Raw genomic sequence first — 25,212 nt, 5'->3', positions numbered from 1 at the left:
TACTATGTAAGTGTGTGCATATATAACTCAGTTTATGGTGTTATTTGCCTCTCCATAACTTTCCAGTATAATAAAGTTAGAAAAGGTTAATATTTCAAAATGTATAACAATTCACAAAGTTTGATTGCAACCTAGGTGAAAGTATAAAGGAGTTGTACTGATCTAATGGGGAGAATAAATTAAAAAAAGTAAATAATAATATTATAATAAATAGTGGAAACAAAATATGAATGGTCTCTCTCAGAGTCAGTCCACTAAATATTTACAAAAAACAAACGATAACAGAATGTTGTTCGTATCGTTTAGTCAAAGTAATATATATACCTACAGTAGGTAACATTTTACATTATATTTAACAGCTACTGCAACACTTTTTTATTTTATATTGTTAATTAATAACAGAATATACCCAACACAATAAGGTATGTTTGTAACCTCTTTTAGAGAGGCCCTCTATAAGAGGCCCTCAAAAGGACAATAACAAATTATACATTATATATACACCCATAGTATAGAACTCAGTTTTAGTTTTTTGTTAGTTTTTTTTTAGTCTTAGTTGATAACCATTTTTAATAATATATTTGGCTTACCTATAGGCCTACCGAGCTGGCCTTTTATTATCATCATTATCATTTTATTATTATTATTATTTGCTTTTAAATGGATTGTTACAGGCACATAATGGTCTTATAGATGTCATCCTTCCCCTTGTCGTGCAGGCTGGTATTTATTATTTCTAGACCTCACTTTATCATGCCATGTCATTTCTGTTCTTTACAGACTAGATTGTCACATCTTCAGTTAAATGGGCCCCTAATCAGGCACTTTTATCTGTGTACATCAATGGCGAAGCTGTCATTCGTATCACTATTTTGTTATTTTTCTGCCTCTCAATACAGTGCTTTAGTTTGGGTTATGAGAGGCCTGGTTAATTTGATAGCATTCTTTTTATATACTCCATTATCTGTTTATTCTATCTGTTGCGATCAACAGATGTTAATATTGTTGCCATATTCATTTTTCAATCATAATTTAAAATATATGCTATACAGAGGGAGCTAGGGGTTCATGGGTGTTTGGGTAGCATCAACATTTTCTTCCTAGTGGGAATGACATGTCTTGCTTAGGCTTGTACCTCCTTTATGGAGGTAATGCCATGTGAGGGTGAAAACGAGACATGAATGTTTTTTTTGAGCGACGCTAGCCCCTCCTATATAGCCTACAGCTTTTGACCCCACACGTCTCAATATTTGCCATTGACAATGAAAGGAGAAATTAGGTCAGATGTCCGCCAAATATGATGGCAACAGGCAAACAGGCATTCTGAATGTCCAGTATGAGATGATGCATGATGATGTACAATGATAAGAGTGTCTGAGTGCCCCTCACTTCACACAGGTGTGATTTTTTTTATCGTTCTCCCTTTTATCTTGTTCACATTATCCCAAATTGTCGGTTGGTCACATTTACGTTTATTCTTTTTTCTGGAATTATTTCTCTGAGAGTAATATTCAACTATGAGCCATAATGGTCAGCTATAGGTTTCTTTATAAAACTACCCACATGGGTGTTCTCAGTGTTGGCAGTGTGACAATTTACTTCTCTCTCAAGGATTTTGTACAGACTGATTTCACTTACTCATTCTGCTGAGTTATCAATGATTTGGTAAATGTATACTATAGTGTCTATAACTTCTCTAAATTGTTAGTTTGTAAACAAGGATTTTTTTTTTTTTTTACAAAAGCTGATAACTGCTATATATATATATATATATATATATATATATATATACACACACACACACACACACACACACACACACACACACACACACACACACACACACACACACACACACACACACACACACAGTATAGTATATTCTGTTATGTAAGCATAGGGCAATTAGGTTACATATAGTAGCTATATACCTTTAACTTGAAGTGATATTTATTTGTTTATGGGTAGTTTTATATACGGTAAGTGCAAACTTACCGTATTATTTCCCTTTGTACTGCAGTGTGGTGTGTTTTTGTCTGTGATAAAGATTTGTTGGTCATTTCCAGCAAGATGTTCTAAAACCCTCAATTTATGCATTTCTTCTTATTTATAACTCTTATTTATTAATGTATTAATTTATTCATATAATATAGAATTACAGGGAACGATAAGAACCCCAAGGGAGGCGGTGGTATTATCGTCAGCAGCAGACAGCGAGGCGATGCAATGGACAGCAGCAGAGAGGCAGCAACAGCAGCACCAGTTGCACAACAGCACAGCCAGGAGGCAAATAAGCAGGTAGGCAGAGAAGTTTAAATAGCCCGCCCTGATCAGGTAGTGCATGTGCCTGGTCACCTGATCAGGTAGGCGTGCTGCCTTGAGCTTGAGTTGTCTGCCTGAACTAGCTATAAATGCAGGATGTGCATCATTATTTTTTAACAGATAATATTAGCATTTTTGATTGATTGATTTAAAAGAAAGCACCTTTCAAAACAACGTTACAAAGTGCTTTACAAAAGGAAACAGAAAAAGTAAACAGCACACAAAGCAGGAAAATTTAAAAACAATGCAAAGCAACAATAATAATACAGGCAATCAATTAGTACAGAATAGTAGAAGCAGGAAGCTAAGGCAGAGTAAACAATCAATAGAACACAATCAGATTGATTTATTAACAGTTACATTTACAGTACATTTCAAGTACAACTCAATACAAAAACTGTTAACTGTGAGTGGACGACACCATAAAGCATTACACTTGTTTACAATAGGGTCCACCATTTTCAATTAATCAATAGCATTGTTAGTTACTTCGTTTTTTATGTGCACTATGAGTGAAATGGGAATTTTGAAGATAGAAAATGTGCATTCCCTGCAGTTTTTTGTTATCGTTTTGTCATGGAGATGAAAGCAACTGAATATGTATTTTAATGGAAAGATTGTAACTTTTTAAATGTTTATTGACAAGATACAAAAACAAAAAAATATGATGGCTGAATGGAGAAAGAAAAAAGTTTCCTGTCTCTTCCCCCCCCCCTGCAGAAATCCTCATCTGTAATACTTGTAACCTGCATTATACCACACTATCTCCCTACTAAATTCTGATTAAAAAGTAATACAGTATCTTGGCCAAATTCTTGGCAAACTGTCTAGACAATACCCAGAATCAACAGACTTTATGAGGAGTGGACACCTTTTCTTCAATATTAGGCATCTGATTAACATTTTATACTCACCGCCTTCTGAGGAATGCGAGAGGTGGTGGTCTCACTGGACTTGGATAAAGCTTTTGATCGCATCAAGTATAACACTATCTCACAAGTCTACTGGAGATCTTTGATTTCTGTCCTGGACTCCTGGATTGAAATCCTCTATTTAGTCCCAATTGACCATATGCAGACCACGTCCATCTTGCCAGCAAGGTGGTAACTATAGAAATCTCCCATTGACAGCCCATTCATCCAAACATCCAAATTAAAAAGTTTGAATTATCCTCTTAATATCTGCAAAGTGTTTGTTTCATAGAAATCCACAGTAGATATGTTATGAGCATAGATAGATATAGATATGTTATGTCAAGACGATCCTTGCAGGTGATTTATTTTAAGTTTTGGAATTTGCACATAATGCAGGAGGCAGCAGGACGTTGCTTTACTGATAACGAGCACTTCCAAACTCTGACACTAATAGAAATATATAGAAAAATAATCATCTGCAAGGAATTTCCTTTTTTTATAAACTTTATTTTACAGTTTTTCATATGACATGTACACATACAAAATACAATACAAAACATATATTTATATAAACATATATACCTCCCCCCCCCCCCTTAGGCTCGGAAAACAAAAACAGAACAAAGTGGTGGAACAAAGCAGTGAGATACAGGTCAAAACAAGTTAAGACAGGGACATCTCCATTTTCAGACAACAGTACCCTAGTCCAACATAGTCCGGAACAGTTTAATTAAGTTTAACAGTTTAAACAAGTCTTCGACAAAATCTACAAAGGGACTCCAAGTCAGGACGTTTTTTGGGGCTCTGTCCACTAGGACATAGAACTTCTTTTAGCCATTGTTGAAAAGAAGGTGCCTTATCCAATTTCCAATTAAGGAGGATTAGTCTACGGGATAATTGGGAGGCAATTGCCAAAGCATTTGCTTGTGGAGATGTGATTGTACAGCTTGGGGGAATTATGCCAGAAATGGCAAATGGGTTATTATATTACTGTTCCACAGTCCACACATATGTGATATGTCAAAGAGAATACGTCAAATATACTGCACGCAACACTCTGGTGTAGCACCCGTCAAGAGACTTCTGCAGGGTTGGCTTCAGGGTCCAGCATTCACTGTTGTATAGAAGAACAGACTTCACCGTTGCGTAGAAGAAGCTGAGTTTGATTTGACGGGGGAGGTACACTGGTCATGCCGTTCAGGGCCCTCCATGCAAGCGCCTTCCTCACTTTGAGGTCTTGCTCGGTTGAGTTGACCCATGAGCCCAGGTACTTGAAGTCCTTGACTTCCTTCAGCACAGTGCCTCCTGTTGTAGTCAGACGTGGATGTTCTGGTGAGATGTTATACGTAGGTGATAACCTATAACATCCACGTTGTCGGAGAGCAGGCTGATGTCGTCTGCATAGTCCAAGTCTGTCAGGACTGTCAGGAGGGGGTGGGGGGGTGTTAGAGTGAAGCCAAGATCCTGCTCTCGTCCACTGATGGCCTTCCTAAGTGCACAGTCCAGGACTATGAAGAGGAAAGGGGCCAGGGTGTTTGTTCCCTTGCATTACCCAAGCCCGGATGTCAAACTCCTCGCTGTTGCCATCTGGGGTCACCACCTTGACCCTTGTTCCTGAATACAAGGTCTCTATCGCCCAGAGTAAGTTGGGAGGGACACCGTAGACCTTCACCATCGTGCCTGTGGATCGAGTCAAATGCCTTTTTGAAGTAGATGAAACAGCTAGTACAACAGTCAAGTTGTCCTTTTTCACCTACTCTATCATTCTCCTTAGTGCCAAGATCTGTGCTATGGTAGTTCTCTCCTCTCAAAAGCCATTTTAGTTCTCCCTCAGGTGAGGGACGATTGCCCTTGCAATTGAACTACTAGCAATTAAACTTTGTCTATTATTTATTTTCAGGTATTCATCATGGTGGGATGGTGCAAAAAGTATGCTGATGACATTTTTAAGGGGCGCTAGCCCCTTCTATAAACAGCTTTTGTCCCCACACGTCTCAAGATTTGCCATTGACAATGAAAGGGGCATTCCGCTCAAATGTCTGCTAAATCTTGTTCCCGCCCGTCTCAATATTTGCCATTGACAATGAACGGAGAAATTACGTCAGAATTCTGCTAAATATGACGTAAATTAAACATCAAAACATTAAACGAGCAAATCGGCTAACCAATCACATGTTGGTGGGAGCGCTTGGCCAATAATGGCCCACCTTATGTACCTTATGTAGCAATCAACTGTCTGCTGTACAAATAGCCTATACAATAAGACTATGGGTTCACACAAATTACTATGACTTTCCTCACTATTCTGGCCAGTAAGGGCAAATCAGCATTGTCTGGCAATGGTTTGTGTTGTGTATGACGTCGGACAACAGCTCAATCATTCTACATAATGTGAACAGCAACCTTGATCACTAAATGTAGAGGAACAATCAGCAGTAGAGTCAAATATATTAGGTGACATAGTGATAGAGAGACCGAGACAGAAGAGACTGACGGACAGAAAGAACCCAGTTGGAAGAGGATCTGTACCGGTCAAGCGTGACCGAATCATACAAAGATGCGTGAGTGCATCTCCATCCACATCGGACAGGCTGGTGTCCAAGTTGGCAATGCCTGCTGGGAGCTCTATTGTCTGGAGCATGGGATCCAGCCCAATGGACAAATGCCCAGTGACAAGACCATTGGAGGAGGAGACGATTCTTTCAACACTTTCTTCATTGAGACTGGGGCTGGAAAATACGTCCCCAGATCTGTTTTTGTAGATCTGGAGCCTACTGTCATTGATGAGGTGCGCAGTGGGACCTACAGACAATTGTTTCATCCTGAGCAGTTGATCAGCGGCAGAGAGGATGCTGCCAACAACTATGCCCGTGGACACTATACCACTGGCAAGGAGATCATTGACCTGGTGTCGGACAGGATCCGCAAACTGTCTGATCAGTGTACTGGTCTTCAGGGTTTCCTGATCTTCCGCAGCTTTGGAGGTGGAACTGGAGCTGGTTTCACCTCCTTGCTGATGGAACGCCTGTCTGTTGACTACGGCAAGAAGTCCAAGCTGGAGTTCTCCATCTACCCAGCTCCTCAGGTGTCCACTGCAGTGGTGGAGCCTTACAACTCCATTCTGACCACCCACACCACCTTAGAGCACTCCGACTGTTCCTTCATGGTGGATAATGAGGCCATCTATGATATCTGCCGTAGGAACCTTGATATTGAGCGTCCTACCTACACCAACCTCAATAGGCTTGTTAGTCAGGTTGTGTCCTCCATTACAGCCTCTCTTCGTTTTGATGGTGCTCTTAATGTTGATCTGACAGAGTTCCAGACCAACTTGGTGCCATATCCCCGTATCCATTTCCCCATGGTTTCCTATGCCCCTGTCATCTCTGCTGAGAAGGCTTATCACGAGCAGCTCACAGTTGCAGAAATCACCAATGCCTGCTTTGAACCGGTCAATCAAATGGTAAAATGTGACCCCCGCCACGGCAAGTACATGGCCTGCTGCCTTCTATACCGTGGTGATGTGGTGCCCAAAGATGTCAATGCTGCCATCAGCACCATCAAGGCAAATCGTAAAATCCAGTTTGTCGACTGGTGCCCAACTGGTTTTAAAGTTGGCATCAACTACCAGCCTCCCACCGTAGTACCTGGTGGAGATCTGGCCAAGGTCCAGAGGGCTGTGTGCATGTTGAGCAACACCACTGCTATTGCCGAGGCCTGGGCTCGGCTTGACCACAAGTTTGATCTGATGTACGCCAAGCGTGCTTTTGTGCATTGGTACGTAGGTGAGGGTATGGAGGAGGGAGAGTTCTCTGAGGCCAGAGAGGACATGGCAGCCCTAGAGAAGGATTATGAGGAAGTTGGAATGGACTCCACTGAGGGTGATGCAGAGAATGATGGAGAAGAGGATAGTTGAGACATTTTAGCTGGAAAATAAAATTACCTATTGACAGACCCGCCTAGATCTTTATGTTACATCAGTTCCTGACAGCTAGCGGGTAAGCGAACTGGCACCAGAATTTTGCACAAAACTATCCTGACATAAAAGTGTCACCTGGCATAGACTAGTCCAACCATTCAAATGAACTAGCAAGTGTAAACAACAAATGAGTATGTCTACATTATTGATAAATGTAACTAACGAGAGTAGAGGGAATACCTCTGCTTCATCATGCAACAACGTGGGAACACCCGTGTTGTTGCATGATGAAGCAGAGGTAACAACGCGGGTGTTCCCACACACATACACAGCTATCTCCTTTAAATATTTGAGATACAGCCACTAGACGAAGCTCTCACTATATGGTTTGACTGTTTAAACAATCCAAAGTGCATCAGAAGCTATACAGTAAATAAGGTCACAGTTAAACAAGATACTGTTGTCCCCACTCTTAATAAAGCTGTTGTATACATTTCCCATCCATATCTATATTCCAGGAACATATGCCCAAAGCCGTGTGCATATCTCGACCAATAAAAACAGTTTGGGATGGAGAACACAGCTCAACTAGAGAAGATGGATCTTACCTAAAATACATAAATGCAGTACTAATTGTGCATCGGAAGAAAATGCATAATGTACATTAAATTCCAACCAAACGTAACATACTGTCTTATTGTATCTGAAAAAGAATCAAGATGGGTTTAGCCACTAACTGTACAAGCAGTGAAATATTTGTGGCATAAACCGTTAACAAGTGCAATACAATATAAAACAAGATAATTATTATAATAAGATAATACTGGACTGTATTGAAATAAAATAAAAAATAAAATAAGAAATACAAATTAAAAAATGCAAAACAAAAAAATACACATAACCCTCTTTAAAAACATCTTAGCAGCAATCGGGATGTGCATTGTGTGCAGAATTAGGGGGATTATTATTAAATAATACAATGCGCCGTGGGGTAAGGTATATGCATATATGCATTAAGTACGCATATATACATTAGTGCAAGTAACAGTCTGGCCAAAATGTACATGGATATTTGCAGACAAGTAATTTTTTTGTTTTAATCTTCCAGGCTGTGCATACACATCAAGCACTTTTCAGTCTGAGTCTTGGGAGCTTCATAATCCTCTTAGCCCTACCCAAGCACCCACTGTCATAAGTGTCCAACAGGGACGGGAGGGAGCTCCCTGGAGTGCTCGGCCAACCACATCACTCACAGTTCCTGGGAGCGGAGCCCTATTCCCATACCATGCAGGTGATGGCCCTGGTCAGGAATGCACTGTGTTGTGGGTGAGTTTAAGGATTTCATCACCTTCTGTGCATGAGACCTTGAATTTCCTCAGCTGCCTGAGGTGGTGGAGAATGCTGTCTCACCTTAAGTTCTTTGCCCGGCCTCTGTGCATTCTCAAAGTCAGGGCTTCTGTGATGTGCATCCCGAGGTACTTGAAGCTGCTCACTTTCTCTACTTGTGCCCCGTTGATCAGGAGACCCTCTGCCTTTGCTACTGACATTCAGGACAATGGCTTTAACCATAACAACAGCACAACGCCATGACTAGACTGGTACTGTTCCTGTGATGTCATATAGATGTACAGATATTGTATTGTGTTTTTGTATGGACATAGTGTTGGGTGCTTGCACATATGCACACATGGCATCAACGCATGGTGTTGTGTGCTGGCACACTACCCACTGTCTTTTATCTGTATTGTACTGTGTTTTTGTATGGACATAGTGTTGGGTGCTTGCACATAATGCACAAATGGCATCAACGCATGGTGTTGTGTGCAGGCACACTACACTCTGTCTTTCTTTTATCATTCATTTTTTAAGAGCCTGCCCAGGGACTACAGATGAAATTTAGCTTTGGCTAACTCTGGCCCATTTACATTGAGGTGAAAACTGACATGTTGATTAATGAGCTTTGTCCCTGTCAAATAAATAAATATGGAGTTCTTTACCTCTCCATTGACTTCCTGTATTAAATTAATTGTAAAAAGTCCAATATTAAGAAATGTATAAAACATTTTAAAAGAATTCCTGTGACTCCCAGAGAATAAATAGATAAATATATTCTCAATAGTGGAAATAACATAACAATACTAGAGCAAGCACACTATTATATTATATATATATATATATATATATATATATATATATATATATTAATATAATATAATAGTGTGCTTATATATATATATATATATATATATATATATATATTAATAACAGAATCTAATACTGTATCCTACCAAGAGTATATTATTATGTTTGTAACAATAATATACTATGTTAAAATGTATGCTTTTTTAAACTGAAAATAACCACTACTCCTGCTTTTTTAAACTGCACATTGAATGTCCACAAGTCCACAAATGTGAATGTTTCTGCACCTTTTTTTTGTACCAATTTCTTTCTTTAGCAGGATAGTGCAGGGGTTCTGCACTTTTGTCTCTCTCGCCCTGTGTGTGTGTGTGTGTGTGTGTGTGTGTGTGTGTGTGTGTGTGTGTGTGTGTGTGTGTGCGCGTGCGCGTGCGTGTGCGTGTGCGTGTGCGTGTGCGTGTGCGTGTGCGCATGCGCGTGCGTCACGAACGAAAATAACATACCCTGGATGCAACTGGGACTTATCCTCAGTGATGTATCCCAAGGTCATCTGGGTTTCGGGTCTCTCGAACATCATACCCCTCACTCGGGTGACCCAGCCAGGGTGATCAAGTCCCGACCTACGTCCCAGTAGCTATACCCTCGATCAGACCACTAGGGAAAGACAAGGCCGCACAATCCGTTGGGACCACTCCGGAACTACTGTGCCGGGACTGAGAGGTACTATTCTGGTATGTGGAGGGACTAGGCTCTGTGGGTTGCCTCCTGTCCGGGCCCCTCCTACGTCTCACCAGGTCCACTCCTGCTCTCACCAGGAATACCACGAGGACCTGTGCGTTGCACCTGACTAGCACCAGACACTTCATTCAGGAGTGGTGGATTCTTGAGCCGCAGTGGTTCTGCAGGCTCCACCGCTGGTAGAAATCAATCACCTTGATCGAATGCAGGGCGGCATACAAATGAGTAATGGGATTTGGCCATGGTCCCCCGGACGATGGACTTGATTGACCCCATGACCTTTTTTCTATAGTGCCACCCACCCTCGGGCCAAAATGTCAACTTTGTAAACAACATTTCTCATAATCTAACAGGCAGATTGCAAAATCCAAGGAACAGCTGCAGACATCTCAAAAATCATGTTTTAAGAGTTTATTTTTGTCACTCACTAATACAAGTTCAAGCAACGTAATGTTGGTGTGACTGTGTAACAACAGCAATACATTATGCAACACGATAATAATAATAATAATAATAATAATAATAATAATAATAATAATAATAATAATAATAAAGATAATACTTGACTGGACTGTAATGAAATAAAATATAAGTACAGGTAAGACCTACCCTAACCCACTAGGGATAGTTATTTTTTTAACTTAAGCTTTATGAAATACTTGCCATTAATATAGTGGTTGCAACTGTATTAATTGATTGCCCGAGTCCCGTGGTGGGAGTTCTGCTCTGGTTTTGGTGAGTGGTAGTTCCGGTCATTTTGTAGGGGGCAATAGGGCCACGCATTAAAAGTAAATCCACAAAACTAACATAATTTGTATTGTTGACCTATTTCTAAAATGTTTGTGCAACTTTTGTAAATTTTTTACCCCTCTATCACACGGAACTATGTTTTTTGTGTCCATATACTACGCCCAAAAAATGATAGAGGTGATAGAGGTGTATGTTGGTGTATATGATAGAGGGGTCAAAGTTGAATTCTCAAAATCAAAAAATTTAATATATGCAACCTGTGAAAACTATCATATTTAAACTTAAAGAATCTGTCTAAATTATATATTTTAATTATTTTATAGTGAACAGGAACAAAAAACAATAAAGACATTGTCCACATGTTTGCTATATATTTATAAATGCATGGCTGTAAGATATTTTTTGAATTTATTTTTTTGTGACAAATTTGCCCTCAAATTGTTACTTTTGGCAAACTGTTGTTACTTATCGGCACTTATCGGCATCTCTAGTTTCAAAATCTCATCAACCATAAAGTCATCTTATCTAATCTCCTGGTTCCCCAATTTTAAAATAGTGATGTATATGGAAATCACAATTCACAATAATATAGCTTAAATAACCATGTTTAAACTAAAGTGGATCTTTGTTTCTCTCATGAGTGAGAGACAGGCATGTTTGAACAGGATCCATGGGCAGGAGGGATTTTTAGGGGCCCTAAAAGATGGCTTGCTGATAGCAGCTGCAGGTAGGACACCTACTGTGCTCCCTGGTGACCATACCTTATTTGGACATGCATGGACCACTTTAGACTTCAGGGGGGTTTGGGAACCACCTTTTGCCATTTCTCGTTGATCTCTTTGTTCTGACCTGTATAAGACTCCACTGAAATGTCTGTAACTGTGTGTTAGTCCCAGGAGCCGCGAGGCTGCCTGTTGGAGCTCCATGGCTGTGATCTGCTGTCTTTGTACTCTCTGATAATAAAATGGACTTGGAAACTTTCATTGGCCTGTCCGTCGTCAGACTCTTCTCTCTTAAGTTTCTAGGAAATATACATCAATAGCCTAGTGAAAATGAATTAATTCAACAATGAATTAATTTGTGGAGATTTTTTTAGTAACTGGTGGTTTATTCAAGAGGAACTAATACATTGATCCATTTGATTGAATGTTAGCAGTCCTAACTTGTGGCTCCACTGATGGGCTTTGATTCATTTGAAGCATTATTGACTTTAAATGACTTCTGAATTTGACACCCACAAAAGCATAAAAGACAGGGTTGAGACAGCAATGGGAGAATGCAATGAGTCGGCATACATAGAAGGCATAATCAAGCCGAATGCTTACTTCACAATCCTTGAAAGGTGGCAGTGGGTAGTCGTCAGCGAGCATCTTAAGAAATATGACCACATTGTAGGTATCCAGCCAAAGAAAAACACAGCCACAATGCAAAATATCAGCTTTACAGTTCTGTTCTTCATGTTGGACTTTGTCCTTGAAATTCTTCCCAGTATTTGAATGTAGCAGAATGCCATCACTACAAATGCGGCAAGGAAAAAAATATTCTGCTGGTAAGTGCCTACCCTGTTCCACAGGGAGTCCCCAAATTCACATCCCAATGAGTCTTCCTTTTTGTGGTGGACTTTGATGACAGAACTAAAGAGCAGGGAAGGCATAGCTGCTCCAATGCTGACCACCCACAGTACTGCAGACACAGTGGCGCACTGGCGCCATAGCTGACCCTCTGCCGTGGTGCGACGGGACGATGGACCACGGCCAGATAGCAATGGATGGTCATGACGGTCAGGAAGTAACAATACACTGCTGTAAAACCCGGTGAAGAAGATGAAGGTCACGATATTACAGAGTTTCTCTGCAAGGACCCAGCCCCAGATGTGGTACAGTATATGGCCCAGAAGGGAAGGCCAGCAGTAAACACCAGGTCAGAGATAGCCAGGTTGAGTATAAAGATGTTGGTGAGGGACTTGAGGTTTTCATACAATGCCAGGATTACAAGGACTAGAGAGTTGCCCAGGACGCTCAGGGCAATCACAATGGAGAAGAAGACTGGGATAACAATGGAACCAAATCTAACCACTCCACCTTTATCACAGACCTCATCTTCATAGGTTTCGTCATATTCGTCATGTTCCTCACTTTCATTCATGGCTAACTGGAATCTGGAAAAAGAAACCTGGAAAACCAAATGTGTTGTTGATAGGCCTATGTTTATTTAGTAATTTATAGAGTACATATTTATTATGAATTGCTAGGCATTTTCCCATTGACGGACGAAAATTGGAATTCCCATTTAAAATGGTAAGTCTGCATATTATATAATTTTTTCATTTATTTAACAAATTAAAAAAAAGTGCAGCTTAAAACAATTGTCCCATTTAAACCCTAAAGTATATAGCCTATACATTTGACTGGGAAAATGGAACTGGAACACCGTCAAATTGAAGCTGATAAATTACCTTTGTAGAGTTCTCTAATATCCTCTAGCTTTCATCACATAAATTAATCAATACAGATTTTTGTAATTACAACAACAATAACAACAACAACAACAACAATACTATTAAGTATTACATGTTATAAGGCATTTATCAAAACAACCTTTACAAAGTGCTTTACACAAAACTGAAGAATGTGTTAAATAAAATCAGCAACAAAAAAGTAATAATAATATAAAGCAATAAGTAATTTCAGTTTTGATTCTTTAGTCATTCACATGTATAGGCTAAGGAACACATTTTTACTGGATTTTATTTCAACTCATGTTGAAGAAAAGCTTACCTGTTATGTTGAATGGTTGCAGCCTTCTGTTGGATGTGATAGCTTCTCTTCACTTATGCTGTCTCAAACTTAAGTTTCCGTTCCTATTTATTTGGATCATTGGATCACACCATGCAAGGTAGCACGCTTCCTGTGGTCCACACAACAACATAGAAACATGCAACAAATCTTGTTTGTGTGTGTGTATATATATATATATATATATATATATATATATATAGGTATGTGTGTGTGCGTGTGTGTAGGATACACACAAACATTGAAGACGAAGGTGAGTATGCAAATTCCCATTGGCCCGCAATGATGATTGCGAACGCAGTGAGCCACTTACTATGACAGCAAGGGCTGAATGTCTGTGTGTGTGTGTGTGTGTCACGCTGTTACACCACCCGCCCGCCACCAGAGGGCGCAGCTGTAGCACACACACACACACACACACACACACACACACACACACACACACACACACAGGGCGCAGCTGTAGCACACACACACACACACACACACACACACACAACCACACACACACGAGCTGCGTTCGCTTCCCGCGTTTGCGCGTCTTACTTGTGTATTATGATGTATGACGATAAGAGTGCACCTCACTTCACACAGGTGTGATTTTTGTGGTGCAACAACTTCCAACCACTCCCTTACGGAGCTACTGTATGTGTGGGGCTGAGTGGGTGCGTCTGAGCACGGAAAACAGCATGGTTGTTTTTCACCACCTGTGCGCAACCTAACACACACACAATCACACACGCACATATTAACTGTATATATGGTGATTTCGGGTGTACCAGTACAGTACAGTACAGTACAGTGCAGTAGACTGAGTAGAGTATTTTCCTTGAAAATAATGAAAGGCAGACCAAATTACAAGTAAGACGCGCAAACGCGGGAAGCGAACGCAGCTCGTGTGTGTGTGGTTGTGTGTGTGTGTGTGTGTGCTACAGCTGCGCCCTGTGTGTGTGTGTGTGTGTGCTACAGCTGCGCCCTCTGGTGGCGGGCGGGTGGTGTAACAGCGTGACACACACACACACACACAGACATTCAGCCCTTGCTGTCATAGTAAGTGGCTCACTGCGTTCGCAATGATGTCTGTTTTGCAATGCTCAACTCAACTCACTCAAGGACCCATAAATTAATATGTATTTAACTGTGGACCCCCATCTGAAAACCCATCCGGTGCCCGGCTGTATAGAGAACCGAGTTGGTGGATGATGGAAGTTGGAGATCCATGCCCCACCCGGCTATGCAATACCCGTTGTACCCATGTCAGACCCATTCCACCCATCTGTCTGTGTCCCTTTTATGCCCATAGAGAGATATCTGTATCTGTCTCTCTGTGTCCCTTATATGGAGTTCTGTCAGGCACTCCATATTTATTATTTGGCATGCCCAAATATGGAGTGTTGTGATGTCCATATATGGAGCCCGGGCAGGAGCATTGTCCAGAGCCCAGGCAGATTACTGGCGGTTCTGGACAACCGTGGGTCCTACAAACTCAACACCGGGCACTGCACAAGATCTTTAATTCGAGTGCAAAATGAAACCAAATTTGGTTTAATGTTACGCTCTCAAGAGTTAAATTATTGTTAAACATCTACATTACATAATTTACAAGAACACAATTAGATCATGTAGATTAGAAGAAATGTTATTTCGATCAACGTTTGCCAAAGTCTGATGTCCACATCAATACAGCATGGCATTTTGGACAAAATCTTATCTTATCCATTCTTTAGTTTTGGTTCTGAGGGACTACATTTCATCAAATGGTGGTCCGTGCATGGCTCAAATGCCGAATAAATAATGTACCTTGCTATGAAAAGGGTTGAAAACCACTATTGAAAACTATATCGTGTCCAAGATAAAGTCACCTCAGGAGCCTGTCAGTCACATACATTGTTCAAATTAATTGAGAAACCTGTGAACATTCCCACCTCAGAAGATCACACTTCTTGAGAAAGCATGGTGTTTCTTTCTTTCTGACGACATCTGCTCTCGGCAGGTTATCTTGAACAATTTCCAATTGTGTTGTCTGCTCTTGTATACCTTCTTCAGGGAACTAGCAGGGTTGAGGAGATGACTAATGGAAGTAAATTGGGCATCACGCTGTGATGGTGTGGAGCAGACCCCATGTTTCATCTGCAGGAGCAGGAAGAATATAGCTACTCATTTTTGTTATCAGAGCCCAGCTACAAAAAACTTTTATGCTTCAATTATAATCTAATTTGACATTGTTTTGCAACAGGTTCCCAACAGGTTCCCATCTGGCAGTTAGAAACTGCCAGATGCTGTTGGGCAATTTTCACAATTAGCATAACTAGTCCTTACCCGTTCTGATATATTTCAACTTGTATAATATATTTGTGTGTGTGTGTGTGTGTGGTTTTTTATGAATAAAAACAGCAGTATAACATTAAAGTATTCTTCCAAATGCATGGTAGGGAAACGTTTTCATGGCAAGAGCAAGGACCGCAGCATTTACACTTATTAGCCCACAGAGCCCCATTTGAAAAGTATCAAGGACCCCCAGTTTGACATGCAGCTATATATGGACAGTCGCACAGATCCAATTTGCAGGTGGATTTGCGTCCAAAACGGTCTCAATTGTGAGCTTTGGCTTGAGAGAACTCATGGCTTTTGCAACCTGTGATGTTGTGAGCTTGTAGATTAGCTGTTTTCACCAGAGCGTGCGCTGTAGCCACTTCACGCTGTGTGTGTGTGGCTTATGCTTATTAAGACAGTTGTATCTCGTGTTGTGTTTATAGCTAACTGAAAAGTGAAAACGGCCACGCGAAATAAGCTGGGGTACCATTAACATCCAATATAAGGCAACATTTAAAAGTGTAAGAAATCAACTTAGAATATTTTAAAACCTACAAAACAACCCTAATATCGAAAATCGGACATTTATTGTCTGGCATACTTTAAAGGGATGGGGGTCGGGACATTTTGAACCCCATCATTTTCTGACAGTTTGGACCCTATAAAAGACAAAACAGACAAAAAAAAGCAATCAATTTTAGCAAAGAAATCCTAGGGAAGTACACCTTATAGGCTTATACCTTAGAGCTGGAGGTCTGAAAAAAAGTATTAACATGGTGAATCATATCTTGATGATCAAGATGTGATTCGCCATGTTAATGGTTTTTTTCAGACCTCCAGTTCTAGGAAACACAGAATGGGGGGGACTTCTTTTAAATAATTTCCACACAACAGCTCTAAGGTATGACATAGTAAAATGTTGAAAATGAGTGGAATGCCCCTTTAAAGGACCACTTCACCACTTTTCAAACTATCTTCATATAATAGGTCCTCACTAATAATCATGAAAAGATGGCGCAATTTTTTTCTACTCTCATAGGAGGGCTGTGGGCAGTTCAGAAACCGTCCTCCAGTGACATCATCGATGCCGGGGAATACAAATATAATAGAAACTGCAGGCTTTCTAGTCCTGAAAAGTTGTAAGCCTAAATCTAAACATTTTTGTAAAAAAGTATTGTTTAAAAAAAATTCTGCCTAATGATGATGTCACTGGAGGACGGTTTCTAAACTGCCCACAGCCCTCCTATGAGCCACAGACTGAGTAGAAAACAATCGTGCCATTTTATCATGATTATTAAGATAGGTTGAAAAGTGGTGAAGTGGTCCTTTAAACGAGACAAGCTATGCTTTGAACTTGAAGTACTTTTGCCATTATGGTCACATGACGCAACTGTTTACAGCACTGCAACAACTACCAAACTATGTTGATTTCTTTGCCCCGCCTCCCAACAATGTGCCTCTCGCTATTGGCCGTAGCTCTACATGTCGCTACGTGACTGGCTGGTTCCAAAGCCAGCAAGATTGTATGCACATGTAAACTATCCGGATCGATGGACCAGCCTGTGTTGTCTTTAAAAAGTATGTCAAAGTTGTTTTCTTTTCTTTTGTAAATAATGAACATTATGTGTACAAAGAAAATAAATTACGTCGCTGCACCGTAGCTAATATTCCATAACACCTCAATGGCATGAACGTGTCAAATTATCATGCCGTGTAATAACATCCGTACAAGAAGTACTTGTCTTTAATGATAGTGTTATAGACAGCTTCGACAACAAACTTCATATTTAGCAACAATCAACATTATTGTGATCGCACGTACTGTAGCCTACATGTCGAATGTCATTTGTATTTGTTATTTTTCTCTTATTTGTAATGGGAATGGAGATTATCAAGCAAGCTGCAACCAGCTGTCCAGTCCACGTTCCTAACGTTGCCATTTCAGGCTCACGTTGTAGTCACTGTTGACTGTTGTGGCTGTCAAACACGGGACAGCTCGCGTTCTTCTCTCCTTTAGTGTGGTACGAGACCCGTCACCCGTACGAGGTCTACTTCCGTAGGCTTCTTTTGCCTTTTTTTTTGTTTGTTGCTGTTTTGGCTTTTATAGAGAATAGACCAAACTTTCAGAAAATGATCGGGTTCAAATTTCCCCGACCCCCACCCCTTTTCTGGGGTGGTCATCTATTTTGGGACCTCTCATTAATGTCCGATTTTCATAATTTTATGGTTGTTTTGTAGGTTTTAAAATATTCAGAGTTGATTTCTTACACTTTTAAAGTAGCCAGAATAATTAATCCTTTCTGACTTTTGATTGGGGTCTTCTTCACCTGGGTCCCCCCATACTCATCTCAGTAGTCTACTCATTATACATTCCTCGCTCTGCTCCTGTTCCAGAACAATGTGAAAAGTTTTTGTAGCTGGGCTCTGATCTATGGCTCTGATAAGAAAAATGAGTAGTAGCTAATACCAGGGGTCTATCACATCACACCGGATCCGGGGCCAATTTTGGCCCTATTCGTGCACCCATTTCTGTGATTTGCTAGCTACAAATACTTTTATGCTTCAATTATGAATGATCTAATGTGACATTATTCTGGAGCAGGAGCAGAGCGAGGAATGTAATGAGAACTGAGATGGACTTTATAGATCCAAGATCTATTTTGCCACAAAAATCCTACAGGAGCTTATTCTGCAGGAGTTTTTTTGACGCCTCGTACCACACTACTTCTCAGAGTCAGACAGTGTTGTCTAGCTACTTTATAGCCAGAATGATCAGGGCATAATGTGGATGACAGTAAGAGACCTGCACTGCTTGCATAGCTGAATATATCCTTGCTTAGCTGAACATATACATCCCTGTCCAGTGTCCTATACTAGAATAATTTAATCAGCCTTTAAATTATGATTAGATGTGAAACTACTATTACTGGCGATGTTTTTCTTAGTTTAGGTCCTATTTTAATGTGTAACTTGAATAAAAGTAACAATAGCTCTATGATTCATAGAGCTATTGTAACGTATACTATAGCACCCTGAGCTGGAGCCGAACCGTGATCTCCAACTCAGTAGAGTAGACCAGGCAAGCAACAAGCCACCCCAAGAGAGCTAGCTCCCTTGGAGAAGCAAGTTACGGCCGGATATCTGTATTGTGTTATTTTTATGCTATGACTGTTGATTAATTGAATACGTGGACCACAATGGAAAAAGTATTTTTTGTGTTATCCTTTTAGCCCAAATATCTCGTGCTGTTTACATTTCTGACTAATAAAGTATTTAATCAATCCATCAATCAAAGTTCATTAGAATAAAAAAACATTGAATGGATATTCATGGTCATAAATTGTAGCTGGCATCATCGTTAGCCACATGGCAGTTACCTGAAATGACAGACCACATATCATGGCAGTTACCTGAAATGACAGACCACATATCATGGCAGTTACCTGAAATGACAGACCACATATCATGGCAGTTACCTGAAATGACAGACCACATATCATGGCAGTTATACCTGAAATAACAGACCACATATCATGGCAGTTACCTGAAATAACAGAACACATATCATGGCAGTTACCTGAAATAACAGACCACATATCATGGCAGTTACCTGAAATGACAGACCACATATCATGGCAGTTACCTGAAATGACAGACCACATATCATGGCAGTTACCTGAAATAACAGACCACATATCATGGCAGTTACCTGAAATGACAGACCACATATCATGGCAGTTACCTGAAATGACAGACCACATATCATGGCAGTTATACCTGAAATAACAGACCACATATCATGGCAGTTACCTGAAATAACAGAACACATATCATGGCAGTTACCTGAAATAACAGACTGTGTTTAGGAAGTTTAGGAAATGGCTACTTCTGTTCTATCTGTGCAGTCTGTGTTATATTATAACACGCCCAGAATAGGGATTCTGATTAGCTTAAAGTGTTTAATGAATAAAAAACCATTGTCATACATTTTACACCCATCCCCTCTTCCATGTTGCTGAGCCAAACTGCAAAACACAATCATTTAAACATATATCGTGTTTATATATTCCATAACCGATTGTATCGTCAAATCGATCCATACCAATACTGATATTGCAGTACAACTTTCCAGTACGATTACCTGATTTATTAACTGATGCATATACAAATAGTTCAAACAACTAAAATATGGATGTAACATTAGACCCTTTTGAATGCTTCTCCAAAGCTTCACATTTAAACATAAATATTATCAAAAGTAATAATATAGTAATAATATATAAAAACAATGTTAAACTGTAATAAGTCAGTAAGTGACGTGTGTGTGTGTCCGTGTGCGTGTACTGTAAGAAAGGGATGGACCTTCAATAAGAAATGGACTGCACACACACACACACACACACACACACGCATGCGCGTGCATGCATGCATGCGTGCACGTGTGATAGAGTGTGAATGAACATTCACTCTAGTCTTTTGTTCCCAACTGTTTCTGATTCTCTGATTCAGCAGATTGGGTGTGACCCCGTGACCTCCCCGTTGCTACGGAGAGAGGGTGGTGGGGCCATGGCTACTGGGGCTGCTGTCGGGGAGAACCAACTCCAGAGGATTATCAGAGATCTGCATGGTACGCTAACTTTATGTGTTTGCCTGCGTACGTACAACAATGTGCGCGTGTGAATGGGCTGCCAGTGGACAATTGTTGGCTGACATGGTGTGACAGAAGAGTGGGGAGAGTAAGATCAGAAATGTATGTGCAATGAGCTTAGTCCAAGTGTCTATCCTGAGAGTAATATCCTGTTCTCCAAACGACCTGAAGTCTTCTTAAACCCCTCTGTGGAACTTGTGGATCCATACATCTCTGTCGCTGGATCTCTGGAGTCCAGGGCACAGTAAGGGTGTGGTGGGAAGAGAGAGTGCTTGGCAACATGCAGGGAGACAGGGAGTTCCTGCTGAGGGTCCACCCTTCGCGGGTGTCCTTCCAGTTTTTACGATGGATTCGAGGCAAGTGGCTCATGTACAGACCAGTCAATACTAGGCAAGGGCTGATGGAGGATAATAAGTGACAACATGGTCAGTCCTGGCCGGGGTATCTGTGTGTATTAGGCGTGTTGGTAAGAGGTAAATTTTTCACAATGCCTGCGAGCTACTTCCACAAGTTCTTTGTCACTTATTGGATGAAAATGTGCCTGAGATTGAGAATAATTTGTCCCATTGTTTCATTTTTTATATATAGGCCTACTGTAGAACTCTTATGTACTTTTAATGGGAGATAACCATTTCTCGTTTCCATCCGCTTATTGATCACATTCCTGTTATTGTTTCTACTATTCCTTAACCGTTCAAATATATGAACACCAAATTATGTACAGTGTGGGTAATGCGTTTTAATAGATCATATTATCGATGTATGTATTTTGAGGTGTACTGTACTTAGTCTTGGGCTGTGGGAGGGAGTTAAGGGATGACCTTGGGAAGTTGGGATGGGCACAAAATGTATGTTATTATTAGGCAGGTGGAATGAGGCTACATGAGGTAACTGAATTCGATAGGTAACCAACTACGGTGCGCAGCGGAATTCTATAGGTTAGTAATTGTGGTGTAGCAGAATTAGTTGTTGATAACATGATGGCGATGTTGCACAGAAAGCTGTGGCCCATTAAAGTAGTAACTTTCTTCCTGTCATGCATCTGTATCCCAACATGAATTTCACTGCGTGACACGCGTGTCGCATGATCTGCGGCAGCCAATCGGTTGACAGAATTGGCGGCACAAGGCTAATGAAGATAGTGCTTGAAGCAGTGTACATTGAGGCCAAAGCACAGCGCAATGTTCCACGAGGGGCGTGGAGGCGCGCCGAGTTAGATACAGATGGCTAGCTATTCTAATTGACTTCTTATGAGAAATGCAACAGTGACTCAAAGCCTGTCCCTTAACTGTTAGACGACTCAGGGGAAAATGACAGACGAAAATGTAGCTTATTGGCTGGAGCCTGGAACCCTCTATGCTTTGGTCACATACTGTCTTGGCCATAATATAATTATTTGTAGATTTTTGTTAAATTGCTCAGGTCAAATTATTGTTTATAGAGTTGTGTTACTTATCTTCGTACATTTCTCCCTCTGAATCCCAGAGGCAGTTGCAGAGCTCGCAAAGGAGTACAGGGAACATGGGGAGCCAATTACAGATGACAGCACCAACCTACACAAGTTCTCTTACAAGCTTGAATATCTGCTACAGGTGAGATTCTGTTTACTGAATTTCTATAGCGCCTTAATCCAAAGCACTTCACAATGTGTGTTAGATTTAAGCAATATTACACGAGAGGGTGTTGTTTAACGTGGTTATTGCCACGACAGTGATGCGGTCAGGAACGAGACGAAGTCGAGTTCCGCAAGCATCACTGAAGTGGCAATAATCACGTTAAACAACACCCTCGAGTGTAATATTGCTATTCTACAACAGTTACCCTTAAAACAAAGAGAATCGCTGAAAAAAAATATTTTTTTAATGACAGATGTAGTCACTACGACCACAAATGTCCAAAGAAACTAGCTAGCCTAGCCACCGAGTTTGCTAGCGCTCTGGGAGAACAGAGCAGCTGAATTCTTTGTTTTGATTAGGTGGTGGTGTGTGCTGGTTAAACCACCGGCTAGAAGGCTGTTTCAACCAATCAGATTGCTTCCTCTTAACGACCTGTTGTAGAATCACCCATTCACACACCAGTGGCAGAGGCAACCATGCAAGTCACCAACCTGCTCATTGGTAGCTTTTAGTGGTTCAGTGTCTTGCTCAAGGACACTTCGACATCTTCGCCAGGAGGAGCCGGGGATCGAACCAGCTGTGCTACCTCCTGAGCCATATACGATATGATATACAGTATGATATGATATCATATGGTATGTTACGATTTAAATAAAGTGTCATTCTAAAATCAGATATACCGCTTCAAGTATTTATGTTCTCAAAATAAATTCAGAGGCTTTTTGAAATTACTGTACTTACCGTAACTTAATTACTTGTTTGCCAAACTGAAAGCAAAAACTGGACTCGACTTTTGACGAATATTTAATGATTAACTACAATGTGGACAGCAGTGCTTTATAAAGGAACTCACATGAAGTCTTTGTTTATTGATGAAGATTAAAGTACATTTTTAATATGTCATATTCTCACAGTATTTCTGCTTTTCAGTTTGATCAGAAGGAGAAGGCCACATTTCTGGGTACCAGGAAAGACTACTGGGATTACTTCTGTGATTGTCTGGCCAAGATAAAAGGAGCCAATGACGGGATCCGCTTTGTCAAGTCCATCTCAGAGGTAAGCACAGGGTTCATATATTCAATTATAAATAACAATATAAAGGTCTGTTTTGATACAAGTAAAAAGAAGGGAGTGTTATAAAACATCCCAGCACTGTGTCTAATATTCTAGCTCATATGATTCATCAGTGTCCCCCCCTTGCTCTCTTTCATTATTTAAATGAATTGATCACTAATACCACAGACACCGAAGCTGTCACGACAAGCCTCATTTGCATAGATGAATTTGCTGTATTCTTTATCTGTCCTTCATGATATCATATAAGAATGACGCGGTGGCTTTGTCAACCTGGAAATGTATTGTCTGCTAAATTAAATGTAACACACGTTTTATCTTAGGTAATTAACTCATGCTCCTCAATAATTTGGGTTGGGCTGGCTTATTCTTCAATGAAGTTCAAGTAGGATAACGTCATAACGCTGAAATGACTGTGTTTCAGAAACATCTATTTTATATATTTCAAGACACACACCTACTGTTTTAGAAGTAATTATAAGCCTATAGGTCATGATTATATGTTACCTGGACTAAAAGCATTGTGGAACTATTCCTTAGCTGAAGACATCTTTGGGGAAGGGACGAGCTTTCATTCGCTACTCCCTGGTGCATCAGCGACTGGCCGATACACTGCAACAGTGTCTAATGAACCAGAGAGTCACCAGGTAATATTGCTATTATTATTATTACTATTATTATTATTAGTAGTAGTTATTAGTAGTAGTAGTAGTAGTGATTGCGAATGCTATGAGCCATTACTATGTAACCCAGGCAGAACTGTCTGTTTGTCTGTCTGTGTGTCGTCTGTGTACGTTTTATTCTAATTGTTGTTATTGCAATTTACGAGCTGCGTTCACTTCCCGCATTCGCGCGTCTTAATTCAGACCTGTCTGAAGTGAGTGGTACTGTACTGTACTGTACTGTACTGTACTGTACTGTACTGTACTGTACTGTACTGTACTGTACTGTACTGTACTGTACTGTACTGTACTGTACTGTACTGTACTGTACTGTACTGTACTGTACTGTACAAGCTCTACTCCCTGGCCTGTGTGTGTGTGTGTCTGTGTCTGTGTGTTATGCTGCACAACAGTGAGACTTGGTGGTGTGTTAGGCTGTACGACAGTGACACTTGGTGGTGAAAATATGCTATTTCCGTGCTCGGACACAGGGACAGAGTCAGGCACCCACGGACACAGCCAGGCAGCCAGGGACACACATAGCTGTCTATACTCTATAGGACCACTCAAAAAAGGAAAATAGCAAGGCAATCTTATAGCGATATCAAACACCTCAAGACGAGCCTTGGCGCGAAATGAATTAATCATGGCGAGTATACTGACACCCTAGGCCAGTGGTTGGCCAGTGGTTCTCAAATGGGGTCTGGGGACCCTCAGGGGTCCTTGAGGGGGTTCCATGGGATCCCTGCAGCAAAATTGCTTATCGCATCAAAATCAGTTTAAACACTTTAAACCTATTTCATACATCAACATACAACAATAGACAGCAGGCATTAGTGACTTGAAATTATATTCTGTTCTTTGATTTCAGTAAAGAGGTGTCCAATGATAATGTAGTAGAGTAGAATAATAATGTTCTTAACACTTGGTTCTAGGACACTGGTTCTAGTGTGTGTTTTTTTTAAATCAAAGATTTGACAGTGCACAATTAAAAAGTAATTGCTTAATTCAATATTTAGATATTTGACATTCATTTGATCATATTAATATTTGTTTACTTTATTTCTTTATTATTTATACGGATCCCCATTACCTGATGCCTTAACGTCAGCTAGTCTACATGGGGTCCAAGACATAACACAACAACAAAATACATTTTACAAAAGGACAACAGGGATACAACAGTTAAAATTTAAGTAGCCCTAACAAATATCAAATCAAATAATACAAGATTTCTTGTGGATGGCTTCACAGGGGGATTTGTGTTAGGCCTTTTATTATTACAGTCAAGCCCAAACCACCACATTTCCGTAGGTGTGATT

General features: G+C 40.4%; 3 protein-coding genes across 8 annotated transcripts in view; 2 read left to right on the top strand and 1 right to left on the bottom strand.

Moving 5' to 3' along the window:
• Positions 1-5,793: 5,793 nt before the first annotated feature.
• Positions 5,794-7,152, top strand: LOC310859888 (tubulin alpha-1B chain-like; the record flags this gene model as incomplete). Its single annotated transcript, XM_083766655.1, has 1 exon — positions 5,794-7,152. The coding sequence occupies one exon, from the start codon at positions 5,794-5,796 to the stop codon at positions 7,150-7,152; it is 1,359 nt and encodes a 452-aa protein (XP_083622781.1).
• A 4,751-nt stretch (positions 7,153-11,903) lies between these two features.
• Positions 11,904-12,927, bottom strand: LOC310859887 (chemokine XC receptor 1-like; the record flags this gene model as incomplete). The annotated part of the gene is given in 5 exon segments (XM_083766654.1): positions 11,904-12,178; positions 12,181-12,486; positions 12,489-12,573; positions 12,575-12,667; positions 12,670-12,927. Coding segments are annotated over 5 exon segments (1,017 nt in total).
• Positions 12,928-17,399: 4,472 nt separating this feature from the next.
• The window catches only part of fyco1a (FYVE and coiled-coil domain autophagy adaptor 1a), a 29,398-nt gene continuing 21,585 nt past the window's right edge, over positions 17,400-25,212 (top strand). For 4 of the 6 annotated variants that reach the window (XR_014569393.1, XM_083767576.1, XM_083767574.1 and 1 more), the window contains exons 1-5: positions 17,400-17,468; positions 20,400-20,517; positions 22,024-22,130; positions 23,085-23,210; positions 23,769-23,875. Coding sequence is in view for 5 of the 6 variants with exons in the window: in XM_083767576.1 (XP_083623702.1) it covers positions 20,457-20,517; positions 22,024-22,130; positions 23,085-23,210; positions 23,769-23,875 (401 nt within the window). In the remaining variant the exon portion in view is untranslated. Of the gene's footprint in view, positions 17,469-20,399; positions 20,518-22,023; positions 22,131-23,084; positions 23,211-23,768; positions 23,876-25,212 lie in introns of those variants that run through there. The other 2 variants (XM_083767575.1, XM_083767577.1) reach the window with 2 other exon arrangements.

The sequence above is a fragment of the Protomyctophum parallelum genome (assembly GCF_964188405.1).
Source record: "Protomyctophum parallelum genome assembly, chromosome: 6".
Taxonomy (NCBI): domain Eukaryota; kingdom Metazoa; phylum Chordata; class Actinopteri; order Myctophiformes; family Myctophidae; genus Protomyctophum; species Protomyctophum parallelum.
This window is presented reverse-complemented; position numbering and strand designations above follow the sequence as displayed.